This window comes from Phascolarctos cinereus, unplaced genomic scaffold (assembly GCF_003287225.1).
Source record: "Phascolarctos cinereus isolate Bilbo 61053 unplaced genomic scaffold, phaCin_HiC Scaffold_5;HRSCAF=322, whole genome shotgun sequence".
NCBI classification, from domain to species: Eukaryota; Metazoa; Chordata; class Mammalia; order Diprotodontia; family Phascolarctidae; genus Phascolarctos; species Phascolarctos cinereus.
Genome location: NW_027555958.1, coordinates 2,390,634 through 2,406,772, shown reverse-complemented (window position 1 = coordinate 2,406,772; position 16,139 = coordinate 2,390,634). Strand labels below are relative to the sequence as shown.

Below are 16,139 nucleotides of genomic sequence, written 5' to 3'. Positions count from 1 at the left end.
TGGTATATGGTGTGAGATTTGGGTCTATGCCTAGTTTCTGCCATACTCTTTTCCAGTTTTCCCAGCAGTTTTTTTCAAAGAGTGGGTTCTTATCCCAGAAGCTGGGGTCTTTGGGTTTATCAAATAATAGATTACTATAGTCATTGACTACTGTGTCTTGCATATTTAACCTATTCCACTGATCCACCTCCCTATTTCTTAGCCAGTACCAAGCAGTTTTGATGATTGCTGCTTTATAATACAATTTAAGATCTGGAATTGCTAGGCCACCTTCCCCTGCATTTCTTTTCATTAGTTCCTTTGATATTCTGGACCTTTTGTTTTTCCAAATGAATCTTGTTATTATTTTTTCTAACTCTATAAAATAATTTTTTGGTAGTTTGATTGGTATGGCACTGAATAAGTAAATTAGCTTAGGTAGGATTGTCATTTTTATTATATTAGCTCGGCCTACCCATGAGCAACTGATGTTTTTCCAATTATTTAGATCTGACTTTATTTATGTGAAAAGTGTTTTGTAATTGTATTCATAGAGTTCCTGGGTTTGTTTCGGAGGTAGACTCCTAAATATTTTATAATGTCTACAGTAAGTTTAAATGGGATTTCTCTTTCTATCTCTTGCTGTTGGGCTTTGTTGGTAATATATAGAAATGCTGATTTATGTGGGTTTATTTTATAGCCTGCAACTTTGCTAAAGTTGTTTATTATTTCAAGTAGTTTTTTACTTGATTCTCTAGGATTCTCTAAGTATATCATCATGTCATCTGCAAAGAGTGATAGCTTTGTTTCTTCTTTGCCTATTCTAATGCCTTCAATTCCTTTTTCTTCTCTTATTGCTAAAGCTAACATTTCCAGTACAATATTGAATAACAGTGGTGATAATGGACATCCTTGTTTCACCCCTGATCTTATTGGAAATGCTTCTAGCCTGTCCCCATTACATATAATGCTTGCTGAAGGTTTTAGATATATGCTATTTATTATTTTAAGGAAGATTCCATTTATACCTATGCTTTCTAGTGTTTTTAATAGGAATGGGTGTTGTATTTTATCAAAAGCTTTTTCTGCATCTATTGAGATGATCATGTGGTTTCTGTTGGTTTTGGTGTTGATATGCTCAATGATGCTGATAGTTTTCCTAATATTGAACCAACCCTGCATTCCTGGCATAAATCCTACCTGGTCATAGTGTATTATTCTTGTGATAAGGTGCTGCAGTCTACTTGCTAGTATTTTGTTTAAAATTTTTGCGTCTATGTTTTTTTCTCCGTCAGTCAGTAAGCATTTATTAAACACCTACTGAGCACTAACCATTTTGCTAACTGCTAAGAATCCAAAGAAAGGCAAAAGATAGTCCCTGCTCTGGAGGAGCTGGAAGGACCTCAGAGTTCATCTGATCCATCTTATAGCTGAATGAGAATCCTCTACAGAGGATCTCCAAAAAGTATTCCAAGCAGATGTCTAATTCTACTTCCACAGGTCACAGGTATCCCTTAGATACCCCAAGGCAGCTTGTGTCACTCCCCATCTTCATTTCTCCGGGACAAATACCCCTAGTTCCTTCAATAGATACTCATTTGGCATGACCTCTGGACCTCTTCTGTCCTTGTCACCCTTCTCTGGATGTTCTCCAGCTTGAGAGGTAGGATGGTGCAGTGGAAAGAGTATTAGCTTTGGAGTCAGATACCCTGGGTTTGATTCCCAGTTTTGCTAGTTACTAGGCAGCTAGATGACCCAGTGGGTAGAATGCTGGTCCTGGAGCCAGGAAGACTTATCTTCCCCGGTTCAAATCCGGTCTCAGACACTTACCACCTGTATGACCCTAGGAAGTCACTTAAGTGTTTCCCTCAGTTTCTTCACCTCTTCATGTTCCACTGGAGTCCTGTATTTGAAAGTCAGATTTTCTGTTTAGCTCTGGTCTTTTCATCAGGAATGCTTGAAATTCCTCTATTTCACTGAGTGGCCATATTTTCCCCTGAAGGATTATACTCGGTTTTGCTGGGTAGGTGATTCTTGGTTGTAATCCTGTCTCCTTTGCCCTCCAGAGTATTATATTCCATGCCCTGCAGTCCTTTAATGTAGAAGCTGCTAAATCTTGTGTTATCCTGATTGTGTTTCCACAGTACTTGAACTGTTTCCTTCTGGCAGCTTGTAATATTTTCTCCTTCACCTGGGAACTCTGGAATTTGGCTACAATATTCCTAGGAGTTTTCCTTTGGGGATCTCTTTCAGGAGGAGATCGTGGATTCTTCAATTTCTATTTTGCCCTCTGGTTCTAAATATCAGGGCAGTTTTCCTTGATAATTTCTTGAAAGATGATGTCTAGGCTCTTTTTTTGATCATGTTTTCAGATAGTCCAATAATTTTTAAATTCTCTCTCCTGGATCTATTTTCCAGGTCAGTTGTTTTTCCAATGAGATATTTCACATTGTTTTCTAATTTTTCATTCTTTTGGATTTGTTTTACAGTGTCTTGATTTCTCATAAAGTCACTGTCTTCCAATTGCTCTATTCTAATTTTTAAGGAAGTATTTTCTTCAGTAATCTTTTGGACTTCCTTTTCCATTTGGCCAATTTTTCTTTTTAGGGCATTTTTCTCCTCATTGGCTTTTTGGACCTCTTTTGCCATTTGGGTTAGGCTGTTTTTTAAGGTGTTTTTTCTTCAGTATTTTTTTGGGTCTCCTTTAGCAAGCTGTTGACTTGTTTTTCATGATTTTCTTGCATCACTCTCATTTCTCTTCCCAGTTTTTCCTCTACTTCCCTTACTTGCTTCTCAAAATCCCTTTTGAGCTCTTCCAAGGCCTGGGACTGATTCATATTTTTCTTGGAGGCTTTGGATGTAGGAGCTTTGACTTTGTTGTCTTCTTCTGGTTGTATGTTTTGATCTTTTTCACCAAAGTAAGATAATATAGTCTGACTCTTTTTGCGCTGCTTGCTCATGATCCCAGCCAATTACTTGAGTTTTAAACTCCTTGTTAAGGTAAGAGTCTGCTTCCAATGTGGAGAGTGTACTGTCCCAAGTTTCAGGGGTTTGTGTAGCTGTTTTCAGAGATACTTGTAGGGACCTGTAAATTTTCAGTTCTTCCAAGGTGGTATGATAAGGGGCGAGGTGTTTACTCCTTTCCTGGCCTGTGACCACAAGTATTCCTTTCTGTACCGTAACTGTGAGGAGGGGTTCCTATCCACAGCCACAACAAGCTCCACCACGCCAGCGCTCCTCCTCACCCCAGCACTGCCACCCAGAAATGTGACCCAGATCCACACACGGGCAAAGCAAGAGATTCCTGCCTCAGCACTGGCAAAGAGATCCCTGCAGTCCCTCTCTAATCAGCCACTGGATTCCCCCTCAGTCTGTGGGCTGGAAGCTCGGGAAGCAGCTGCCCCCCACCCCCACCCCAGCCAGGCTCTTGGGGAATGGAGCTGAGACCCCGCCTTCCTTTCTGACCACTGACAGAAACAGACTTTTATTACTGACCTTTTAAGTTGTCTTTGGCATTTGTGGATTGAGGAGTCTGGAAACCTCCACTGCTGTCCATGATTCAGTCCTCTGAGGCCTGCTCCAGGTTTGCTGCGGCGCTGCGCTCCCAGCCCGGCGCAATACACCTTTCTGATCAATCATCCAGGTTGTCTTGGGCTGTAAATTTGTTTCACTCTGTCTTTTTGTGGGTTCTGCTGCTTCAGAATTTGTTTAGAGCCATTTTTTATGAGTATTTGGAGGGGTTTGGGGGAGAGCTCAAGCAAGTCACTGCTTTCACTCCTCCATCTTGGCTCCGCCCCCCTTTGCATCTATATTCATTAGAGAAATTGGTCTATAATTTTCTTTCTCTATTTTGACTCTTCCTGGTTTAGGTATCAACACCATATTTGTATCATAAAAAGAATTTGGTAAGACTCCTTCTTCACCTATTTTCCCAAATAGTCTATATAGTATTGGAATTAATTGTTCTTTGAATGTTTAATAGAATTTGCATGTAAATCCGTCTGGCCCTGGAGATTTTTTCCCTAGGGAGTTCATCAATGGCTTGTTCAATTTCTTTTTCTGAGATGGGGTTATTTCAGTATTTTACTTTCTCTTCGGTTAATCTGGGCAATTTATATTTTTGTAAATATGTATCCTTTTCACTAAGATTATCAAATTTGTTGGCATGTAGTTGGGCAAAATAATTCCTAATTATTGTTTTAATTTCCTCTTCCTTGGTGGTGGCTTCGCCCTTTTCATTCTTGATACCAGTAATTTGGTTTTCTTCTTTCTTTTTTTTAATTAAATTAACCAAAGGCTTATCTATTTTATTGGTTTTTTCATAAAACCAGCTCTTAGTTTTATTTATTAGTTCAATAGTTTTCTTAATTTCAATTTTATTAATTTTTCCTTTGGTTTTCAATATTTCTAATTTGGTGTTTAGTTGAGGATTTTAAAGTTGTTCTTTTTCTAGTTTTTTTAGTTTATTGATTGTTTCTATGATTTGTTGTTTGAACCAATCATTTTTTAGGATTAGATTATTTATTTTCCAATTATTTTTTAGTCTATCTTTCCATGGCCCTTTATTACATATAATTTTTATTGCATCATGATCTGAAAAGGATGCATTTAATATTTCTGCCTTTCTGCATTGGATTGTGAGGTTTTTTATGCCCTAGTACATGGTCAGATTTTGTGTATGTGCCATGTACTGCTGAGAAAAAAGTATATTCCTTTCTATCCCCATTCAGTTTTCTCCAGAGGTCTATCATACCCAACTTTTCTAATGTTCTATTCACCTCCTTAACTTCTTTCTTATTTATTTTGTGGTTAGACTTATCTTGTGCTGAGAGGGGGATGTTCAGGTCCCCCACTAGTATAGTTTTGCTGTCTATTTCTTCCTGTAACTCCCTGAACTTCTCCTGTAAGAATTTGGATGCTATACCATTTGGTGCATATATATTTAGTAATGATATTACTTCATTGTCTATGGTGCCTTTTAGCAGGATGTAGTTTCCTTCCTTATCTCTTTTGATTAGATCTATGTTTGCTTTTGCTTTGTCTGAGATCAGGATTGCTACCCCTGCTTTTTTCACTTCAGCTGGCACATGATATATTCTGCTCCAGCCTTTTACCTTTACCCTGTATGTGTCACTCTTTTTTAGATGTGTTTCCTGTAAACAACATATTGTAGGATTATGGTTTTTAATCCATTCTGCAGTCCGTTTCTGTTTTATGGGAGAGTTCATCCCATTCACATTCACAGTTATGATTACTATCTGTGTCTTTTTCTCCATCCTTTTTTCCCCCTATTTATGCTTTTCTTTCTCCTTTTTCCTTTCTCCCCTTCACTAGTGTTTTGCTTTTGACCACCGCCTCCTTCAGTCCCTTCCCCCTTCTATAATCCCTTTCCCTTTTCTTCCCCTTTAGTTTTACTGCTGGTTCCCTCCCTTATTTCCCCCCTCCCCTTTTCTTTCCCCCCTCCCTTTTCTTTCCCTTTTTCCCTCCTGTTGCCTATAGGGCAAGTTAGATTTCTATACCTAACTGATTATATTATGCCCTTCTTGAGCCAAATCTGATGAGAGTAAGGTTCAAACAATGCTCCCCACCCCCTTATCAGGAAAGTTTGGAAGTCTCCTATTTCGTTGAATATCCACTTCCTTCCTTGAAAAATGATGCTCATTTTTGCTGGGTAATTGATCCTTGGCTGTATTCCAAGCTCCTTTGCCTTATGGAATATCATGTTCCATGCCCTGCGGTCTTTTAATGTAGAAGCTGCAAGGTCCTGTGTAATCTTGACTGTGGTTCCATGATATTTAAATTCTTTCTTTCTGGCTGCTTGCAGCACCTTCTCTTTCATCTGGTAATTTTGGAATTTTGCTATTATATTCTTTGGTGTTGTCAATTTGGGATCTCTTTCAGGTGGTGAGCGGTGTATTCTTTCTATGGTTATTTTCCCTTCTGGTTCTAGGACTTCTGGGCAGTTTTCCTTTATGATTTCCTGAAAGATACTGTCCAGGCTCTTTTCTTCATCATGATTTTCAGGTAGTCCAATAATTTTTAAATTGTCTCTCCTGAGTCGATTTTCCAGGTTGGTTGTTTTACTGATGAGGTTATTTTACGTTTTTATCTACTTTTTCATTTTTTTGTTTCTGTTTGACTGATTGTTGCTCTCTCATAGAGACATTAGTTTCCATTTGTCCAATTCTAGTTTTTAACAGATTGTTTTCTTCTGTTAGATTTTGTACTTCCTTCTTCAACTGGCCAATTGTGTTTTTTAGGGACTTGTTTTCTTCAGTGTATTTTTTTCCCAACTGGCCAATTGTATTTTTGAAGGACTCTTTTACCTCTCTCATTTGACTATTAAAATCCTTCTTGAGCTCTTCTAAGAAGGCTTTTTGGGCTTCAGACCAGTTCATATTCCCTTTTGTTGTTGCAGATGTGGGTTTGTTCAGAATGTTGTCCTCTTCAGAATTTCTGTCTTGATCTTCACTCTTCTCATAATATGAATCTATGGTACGTTTCTTTTTACTCATGGTGTTTCTTTATTCCCTGGCCTTTAAAGAGATTGAGCTCTTATGCTGGGAATTGGAGGCTGCAGGGTTTTGGCAGCTTACCTCATGTTGGGCTGGAATCAGCAAGGCTGGAACTTTCAGGCAGTTCTAGGTTGCTTGCTTTTCCTTTCCTTCAGCTTTCTTCAGCTCCTTTTAGATGGGTGCTGCAGGGTGTTTATCTGCCTGGGGCCCCCTGCAGTGTTGTCTCCCTCATTTCTGCTAATGCATCGGGAGATTCCTTTGCTGTGGAGTGCCGAGGCTCCTGGTGGTTTTCTGAGCTGGTTTCCACCGGTCCCCCGCCCTCACTGAGGCACTTGGAGGTCCAGGTGTTGGTGTTTGCCTGCTCTACCACCTGGGCTTCAGGATTTTTTCACAATTGGAGGCTTCAGGGCTCCTACAGCTCACCTGGTGTTGGTTTGGAATCAGCAAGGCCGGGGCTTTAGGAAGCCTTTAGGTTTTTTTCTTCACCTCCTTTCAGATGAACACTGCAGGGCACTTGTCCGCCTGGGGCCCTTGTAGTTCTGCCTCCCTTATTTTTGCTGAGGTACTGGGAGACCCGTTTGCTGAGCTGCTGCACTGCTGCTCCTCATCTTTCTTCTAGTTCAGGTGTTCTAGGGTTTTTTTCTGGGGTGATATTTTCTGGGTTTTCAGAGGTTGATAGGGGAGAGTGAGAGTGATTACCTTTTCACTCCACCATCTTGGCTCCCGGAAGTGGAATCCCTGCTTGTCATTTCTTATAGCACAATAGTATTCCATTATAATCATATACCTGCCATTCCCCAATTGATGGGCATCACCTCGATTTCCAATTCTTTGCCACCACAAAAAGAGCTGCATAAATATTTTTGTATAAATAGGTCCTTTTCCCTTTTCTTTGATCTCTTGGGGATACAGACCTAATAATGGTATTGCTGGGTCAAAGGCTATGCATAGTATTATAGCCCTTTGGGCCTAGTTCCAAATTGCTCTCCAGAACAACTGGATCAGTTCACAACTCCACCAATAATGCATTAGTGTCCCAATTTTTCCACATTCCCTCCAGCATTTGGCATTTTCCTTTTTCTGTCATATTAACCAATCTGATAGAGGTGAGGTAATGCCTCAGAATTGTTTTAATTTACCTTTTTCTAATTAGTAGTGATTTAACAATATTATATGATGATTCTCAGCAATACAATGATCCAAAATAATTCCAAAGGAGTAATGGTGAAGCAGACTACCCATCTCTACAGAAAGAACAGATATTGTTTGAATGTAGACTAAAGCCTGCTATTTTTCACTTTCTTTTATTCTTTTTCTTTTATTCTAGTCTTGTATAAAGTGGTTAATATGGAAATGTTTTACATGATTGCTCACGTATAACCTATATCTGATTGCCTACTGTCCCAGGGAAAAAGGTGGGAAGGAGTGATAAAATTTAGAACTCAAAACTTTAAAAAAAAAAGGTTAAAAATTGTTTTAACATATAATTGGGGAAAAATAAAATATTATATATTATAATTTGAAAATATAGTGACTTAGGGCATTTTTTTTCATATAACTGTTGATAGCTTTGATTTTTTTCTTCTGAAGATTTCCTCTTAATATCCTTTGACCATTTGTCAATTGGGAATTGGCTCTTATTTTTATAAATTTGACTGAGTTCCATATATATTTGAGAAATGAGACCTTTATCAGAGAAATTTGCTGTAAAAATTTTCCCCTAGTTTCCTGCTTTTTCTAATGTTGTCTGCATTGGTTTTGTTTGGGCAAACCCTTTTAAATTTAATGTAATCAAGATTATCCATTTCACTCACCATGATTGTCTCTATCTCTTGTTTGTCATAAACTCTCCCCTTATCCATAGATCTGACAGGTACATTTTGCCGTGGTCCCCTAATTTACTTATGATGCCACCCTTTATGTATAAATCATGTACCCATTTTGACTTTATCTTGGTATATGGTGGGAGACGTTGGTCTGGGCCGAGTTTCTGCCAAATTGCTCTCCAGTTTTCCCAGCAGTTTTTGTCAAGTGGTGAGTTCTTCCCCTTAAAGCTTGGATCTCTGGGTTTAGAAAACAGTACATTATCGTGGCCATTTACTACTAAGTATTGTGTGCCTAAACTATTCCTCTGCTCCACCATCCATCCCTATTTCTTAGCAAGTATCAGATGACTTTGGTGATCTCTGCTTTATAATACAGTTTGAGATCTGGTGCAGCCAGGCCACCTCCTGAGCAGGGCCCTCGTTCAGCTTGGCACAAGCCTCCTGTGTCCATAAAGGTTTGACTTGTGCCTTCATGGCAGTTCGAGACAAAAGCGGGCCCTCAGAGGCCATCCAGCCCAACTCCCTTGTTTTACAGCTGAGGAAACTGAGGCCCAGGGGAAGGAAGTGAGTTGTTATAGCCAAGCTGAGACTCTGTTTCGGGTCTTAGACCCTGAGCCCTGGGGTCTTCCTAGCAGGCTGCGTGCAGCCTCAGCTCGCAGGCCTGTAAGCCCACGTCTCCCCACTCAGGGTCTATTTCAAATGCCCTGGGCATCCCATGACCAGAGGCTTTCCTTCTGTCTTGTAGCTGCTGCTGCCCAAGGAAGGGACACAAGAAGTGTGGGAACCTTGATGCCCCCTGTTCACCCCGAGATGATGCCCTCTCTGCTGTCCATCTGCCCACAGTCTGTACCAACACCCCAGCCCTGGCCTCAGCCTGAGTGCCGCCTGCAGCCTTTGATGTCTCCCCGGCCTCAGGAGGGGCTGTCCAGGAAGCCCACCGCCAGCCCCAGCCCCACCCTGAGCCTCCCCATCCACTGGGGATTTCGCCTCATTCTTAGGAAGCTCAGAGAAATCATTCTACTTACACGGAGAGGGTAAGAGATCCCTCCCCTCACCCCAAGAGCTTAGGGTTCTACCTGCAACATGAATGTGGCTAGCTCCTCTCACACTCTGGGCTGGCTCGCTCACCCCCCTGCCCTTGAACTGCTGTGTCTAGGTTTCCCAGAGAGGCCGCCACCACATGGCTAGGACTCATATCCTAAGGTTTTAGGAGTAACACTGGCACGGAGGGCAGGAGTGAGGGAACACTCTTGCTACTCTCCGCTTGTGCTCACGGGCCCTGACCACTGTGTTTTCTATTTGCACGAAAGCAGTTACTGTGACACCATTAATTCTTTTTTTTTTTTTTGGTGAGGCAATTGGGGTTAAATGACTTGCCCAGGGTCACACAGCTAGTAAGTATCATGTGTCTGAGGTCAGATTTGAACTCAGGTCTTCCTGACTCCAAGGCCAGAGCTCTATCCACTGTGCCACCTAGCTTCCTTGACACCATTAATTCTTAAACATAAAACATGTATTTAATGAGAAGGTAAAAGCGAGACTAATCAGTGCATCCTGGCACGCACACAAACCTGGGTCACACTCTCTCACAAACACATGCATTGTCCGTAGAGGAGAATGAGAACAGACCAAAGCCTTGCAGGGAGACACATGAGTGAGAAAAGCCCACGTGTTCAGGTAAGATCCCAACTGTGGACTGTAGGCCTCACACAGAGCTGCTCCCCTTCCTGTCCTAACTGTTCTGGGGCAAAGCCACTCTTCTGCTCTCCAGCTGAGGCAACAAGCTCTTTTTTCTTACGATCCACCTTCAAAGGATACTGAGGAAGGGTCATGCTGTTACTGTGACTTTGGAGACGCTCAGGCTGACTTTGCAGGTGACCCAGACAAGCCCAGCCAGCCAGCTCCTCACTTGCTTGGACTCTATGCCATCCAGTCAGCACTCCAAATGTGGTTCTAGCACAAGAAGACCTGGGCGGTCTGGGCAATGCAAGCACGCTCAGTCACCTCTGCCCAGAGGGATGCCGTTGTTCCATCAGCACCCAGCTTGTGCTGATAGCCCTCCGTGGACCTGGGCCTGGAAGCCTGAGTCCTCTTCCCCAAAGGCCTCAGGGGTGAAGGGGCCTCTCGCTCTGCTCTTTGCACTCTGAGTGCCTTGGCTTCCTCAAAGCAGCCCAGCCATCCTGGAACCCAGAAGCTCAGAACGGGAAGGGACTCTAGTGGTCATCTAGTCCCACCTTGCCTAGGGTCACAAAGCAAGTACAAATCAAAGTTGGGACTCGAACCCAGGCCTTTCTGAGTGCCCGAGAAGCAGAGCTGGGATGTGGCTCTAAGGCCAGTGGGCAGAGGATGGAGCAGAGAGGGGAGAGGCTGTCAGAGAAGGCAGCTTTGGGGGGTCCTCTGGGTGAAGGGACTGCTTAGCTCTAATTCATGAGGAAAAGCTGCCCAGTAGAGAGCCAGGGGCCTTAGGACTCCCCTAGGTGGTGAGCCTTCTTTCTCATGGGGAGGTTCTGATGGAGGCACTTCCAAGTTTGGGGAATCCCTGATGGCTCGTCAGTTTCACCTTCTTTCCCCAGGACATTGTGGATGTGCTCGAGAAGCTGATCCAAGACGTTGTTCTAGAGGAGTGTGGCGGGGTCTGCAGGGCGGAGGCTGCTTCCCACTGGGCAGCCTTCAGGTAAGATGATACTTAGCATGTATAGAACACTTTCAGGTTTGCAAAGTACTTTTCTTAAGTTAATTTGTTTGCTCTCACAATACCCTAGAAGACAGATACTATGATTATCATCCCCATTTGAGAGATAGGCAACTGGGGCAGACAGAGATGGAAGTTGTGATCAGAGAAGCTCGGGCTTGGAGGGAGACTGAGTACCTGGATGAGGATCCCTACTTTGGCACCCATGTGGTCACCTGCGCTCAGCCAGAATTGGCCTAAAGCCTTCGCCAGGCAGCCCGTCCCACTTTTGGATAGCTCTCAGTGGTGGCAAGTTGTCCCTGATGTCCAGCCTCAATTTGTCCCTCTGCGTCTTCCCCGCTTTGCTCACAGTTGACCCCGGGGCCACGCTGAGCCCGTCTAAACTGCCTTCCACAGGACAGCCCTTCAGATGCTTTGAGGTACTCTCCTGACCACCGAGTCTTGTCTTCCACAGGCTGACTGTGCCCAGTTTACTCAAGGCCATTTAATGTTTTGGCCATCCTCACCTGGCTTCTGTGGCCTCAGTCCTAAGGGTGCTTTGGTGGGCTTCCGGGTCTAGCACGATACTTCAGCTGTGCTGTGCCCAGGACGGAGCGCAGCAGGATTATCCATTTCCTAGTCCTCTCTTAATGAGGCCTGAAATCTCGTTAGCTTTGTAGGCAGCTGTGTCCCAAAGCCGACTCCTAGTGTGCTTGTGGGCCACCATGATCCCCAGATTGTTTCAGACACACCACTCCCCACCTGCCATCTTGCAGTTGTGAGGCTGACTTTTCAGAGTATTCATATCTGACTTGGGAGGTAAAGGAGCACTGGTTGGGGAGTCACCTCTTGTGGCCTGTGTAATCTTGGGCAAGGTTCTGCTCTGAGCTTCCCTGTGGTAGCAGTCTTTCCATCTCTGACCCTATGACTTTCCATTTAGACATACTACATTTCAGCCCAGAGCTCTCGTCAGGTGGCAGAAATTGCCGGTCCTTCAGCTGTCTTGAAAGCCTGGATCACATTTGCCCTCTTCCGCTTCCCTTCTCCATGAACTTCTCCAGGTTGCCGGCCCTGCCTTAGCAATCCTGGCTGTGGCTCTTTAGGTAGGCTTTGATGTGGGGTGCTAGATGGGGGGGTCTCTCGTGAGCTCCCTACTGTCTTGGTTCTCACTGTGGCCATCCTTTACGCAAAGGGAAGTGAGTCTTTTCCAGGTCAAAGATCCTTCTTCCTGGCAGAGGAAATGAGCAAAGTCAGAGCTGGGCAACTCTGCTTTCTCTCTGTAGTGAGCGGTCATCATCCCATCCGCCTCCAGCAGTGGTCTCATCCCTTCAGTGGTCCTTTCCTTTCCTGGTTTAGCTCAAAAAGCCTCTGTTGTCCTTAGCTTTCCTGACCTGCCCCAATGCCTTCAGAGCCTACATCTTCCTGACACTTTGGACATGAAAGTGCCATGCTTTTCTACTCTTCCTCTCTCACCTCCCCTTGCTTCTGTCTACTGTATCTGCCTTTAAAAGTCTCAGCTGGTTCATAGGAGCTTCAATTTGGAGCTGGGAGGGTCTCCAGAGCTCACATTTTACAGAAACTGGTCGCAATGCCAGGATTTCATCTTAGGTCCAGGGTTTCTTCCACTGGCCCACACTGCCTTTGGATGGGGTCTCTGTGCATCCACTTTGATCTCCTCATTGGATCAGTTTCTTTTTTTGTCTTCAGAACTTTTCACCTGGGGGGGTATCTTTCTGCCACCCCTTGCAGAACTTTAGGTCGTGGTTTCTGACCTTTCCTTCCTCTGGACCCTTTAAAACCTGGGGTGCGTCACAGGCCATGCCCAGCTTTCCTTTCCCTCCCCCGTTTCCTGCTTGATTCTCTTTTCTAAAATTAATTAATTTATTTTTGCAAGACAATTGGGGTTAAGTGACTTGCCCAGGGTCACATATCTAGTGAGTATCATGCGTCTGAGGCCAGATTTGAACGCAGGTCTTCTTTACTCCAGGACTGGTGCTCTATCTACTGCACAGCCCAGCTTCCCTCTTTTTCTTTTCTTTTCTTTTTTTTAAGGCAGTTGGGGTTAAGTGACTTGCCCAGGGTCACACAGCTAGTAAGTGTCAGGTGTTTGGTCTGAGACTGGATTTGAACTCAGGTCCTCCTGACTTCAGGGCCGGTGCTCTATTCACTGCACCACCTAGCTGCCCCTGCCCCTTCCCTCTTGATTCTAATGCGGAGAGACATTCTCCACCCCCCACCCTCCAGATTTCCAGGATTCTCTTCCCAACACTCAATTCTTCCTCATTGCCTTGGAGAATCAAATCCAGAAATGAATTTCCCTTCCTTGGGTCCTCTTGAGAGAGAAGCATGAGCTACTTGCCTTTGGGCTGGTGACCTTCTGAACAGCGTCCCCAATGAGCCATTTCCAAACCAGGGACTTACATTGAGGCACTGAGGAGTTGCTGAGACTCAAGGTCAAGTCTGCTCAGACATTTTCTGTCTTTCTCCTGGTTTCTTCATCTACAAAATGGGGATAATTAATAGCTCCTATCTCACAGGGTTGCTGTGAAAGTCAAATGAGAGAATGTAAGTAAAGTGCTTTAGAAATCTTCATGTGTTTTTTAAACATTAGCTGTGACTCAGCCCCATTTTGTATCTGTGTGTTTTAATGTTTGGAAAATCAATAATAATCACATGCAGTACTTTAAAGATCTGTGATTATCTAGGAGGTATTGGCACTCCCATAACCAATACCAATGATAAACCCTCTACGCCTTAGCCTGTAACCTTTGTTGTGATAGAATGTGACTGAAAACATTTCCTTCTGGTAAGAAGCTTCTCCCAACTCAGTTAGGACAGTCCTTGGATAACAAGTCTATAAACTCTCATCATGGTGCCCCAGTCAAAGTCTTTCCAGTTTGGTAAGACCTGCTATTGCTGGCACTGCCCTCTGTTGGCTTAACTATTTTTTTTTTGGCTGGGTAGTGGGGTTTAGTGACTTGCCCAGGGTCACAGAACTAGTAAGCGTTATGTGTCTGAGGCCGGATTTGAACTCAGGTCCTCCTGAATCCAGGGCCGGTGCTCTATCTATTGCACCACCTAGCTGCCCCTGTTGGCTTAACTTTTAAGAATACAGGGTCACTTAACCCCATTGCCTAGCCAAAAAAAAAAAAAAAGAACACAGGGTCATCTCTGTGCCAGGATGAGATGTTAGAGAAGGATACTAATAGAGGAATCATAGTAAATTGTATTTTTAGAAATTTAATGTGTCAAAATGCTTTAACAATTTTTCTTCACAACAGACTTGTGAGCTAAGTCCACTTTGGCACATAGGATACATTTTCCATTGACCAACTATTTGATTAACCAGAATACTGATTTCTCCGGCAGTTCTCATGAAGCCGTTTTCTTGTAGCAGCTCAGGGTCAGTTAAAAATCATCATTTGGACTCACAAACCAGTCAGGTTTGTCTGGAGTGTAGTTTCCTCAGTGATTTCACTGTGACAAGTGATCAGACGTGCTGGACAGCCCAGCGCAGCACCACTGGAGGGTGTGGGCGTCGCCCCATCTGTGTGACTCCATGCCGCGGCCTGGGGCTGCTTTGGCCAATTGCCAAGAATCTGTGTGTAATCCCTCCGAGCCTGAAGCTCCCTTGTGATCATTGCATGTTTTATGGAATAAAGCATAGTTTACATTTTTCCTTTTAAATAAAAAAGCCAAATTAGTTTCAGAATGGTCCAAAAATATCAATCCCATTTACATTTTCACAGTCAGTTGCAAGTGCCAAGTAAATTAAGGACACCATGTGGCCCAGTGGAGTTTGGCATCAGGAAGGCTTGAATTCAAATTCTACTGGAGATGCTTACTGGTTGTGTGACCTTGGGCCAGTCACTTAACCTCTGTCAGCCTCAGTTTCCTCATCTGTAAAATGAGGGGATGGACCTGAAGGCCTCCAAGATCCCTGTCAAGGCCACATTTATGATCCTTTGATCACACAGGGGCATTCATTGCCATGCGCCTGTCAAAATGTCCACTGCTTAACCCTTTCTTTGGTCTTGTTTCAGGTACATTCCTGAAACACCCTGGAAAGCCTGTGTTGCTCATTTCCCTGAGGAGATGTGTGCTAACTTGCTAATCCTATTTCTGGAAGAGGAAATTTTCTACACGGCTCAAGAAGTCTTAAAGGAGTTCCAGTATTTCCACAAATATTTGTGCCAGTAAGAAAATTGCTATTATGTTGAACATAATTATTGTGAATTTTGTTGCCAGTGAATAAGTCAAATCATCTGCTCCAGTCTATCTCTTGGAGTCTTTGCATCTCTAGGACCATGCATGTGCAATTCAAAAGGCTGAAGTAGATGAAACCAGCACCAGTGAAAAGCCTGGCTTTCTTCAGCCAAGCAGCATAATAATCATGAAGATAATTCCATGAGCTACAAGGAAATTAAGCTTTTTGACAAAGGATAAGGGACAGTAAATGTTAATGATGCCACAGAGAGGCAGGTTATGAACCAAACAATAATCTATGCCTTTTTCGTGTGCTTCCTATCTCTGGAACACATTTTCTCCTAATTACTCGTCCCCTAAACCACTTCTTACTAGCTTTAATTTAAATCTGCTTTTGTGCTTCTTTCAATATTTGGGGTTTGGGGATTATTGGTGCTCAGATTTAACCATTATAGGTTTTACCCGCAGGGCAAGCTTCTCATGCCAGCTAAAGGCAGTACAGGAACATGGATATGGCTAGTGGAATGAATATTGAGGGCAGGGATCGGCTAGGAGATCAGTTTGGCCGATTTTATACACACGCATATATACATGTTTATACACATATTGCATCTGGGCAAAGCAGTATGTATTGCATTATGTGGGGGGTTTTTTAGGCAATTGGGGTGATTTCACTTGCCCAGGGTCACACAGCTAGTAAACGTCAAGTGTTTGGTCTGAGGCCGGATTTGAACTCAGGTCTTCCTGACTTCAGGGTCGGTTCTCTATCCGTCGCCAGCTAGCTGCCCCAGGGCAAAGCAGGATGAGAAATTTGAGAAGGGGGCGATCACTTGCACTTGGGGTTTAAGGGAGTGCTTTGGGGAAAATATCACGGAGGAGGGAGGAGATGTTGGGCCTGGAAGGAAGAGAGGGCCTCTCCCAGTCAGAGATGGGAGTGGGTGG

The 16,139-nt window shown here is 43.5% G+C and overlaps 1 protein-coding gene across 1 annotated transcript in view; it reads left to right on the top strand.

Annotated features, from left to right (window-relative positions):
- LOC110198867 (germinal-center associated nuclear protein-like) overlaps window positions 1-16,139 on the top strand; it is a 43,799-nt gene that overhangs the window by 8,535 nt on the left and 19,125 nt on the right. The window contains 4 exon segments of the mRNA XM_078155418.1: window positions 9,066-9,177; window positions 9,261-9,312; window positions 10,894-10,994; window positions 15,035-15,187. Of these exon segments, the coding sequence (XP_078011544.1) occupies window positions 9,066-9,177; window positions 9,261-9,312; window positions 10,894-10,994; window positions 15,035-15,187 (418 nt within the window).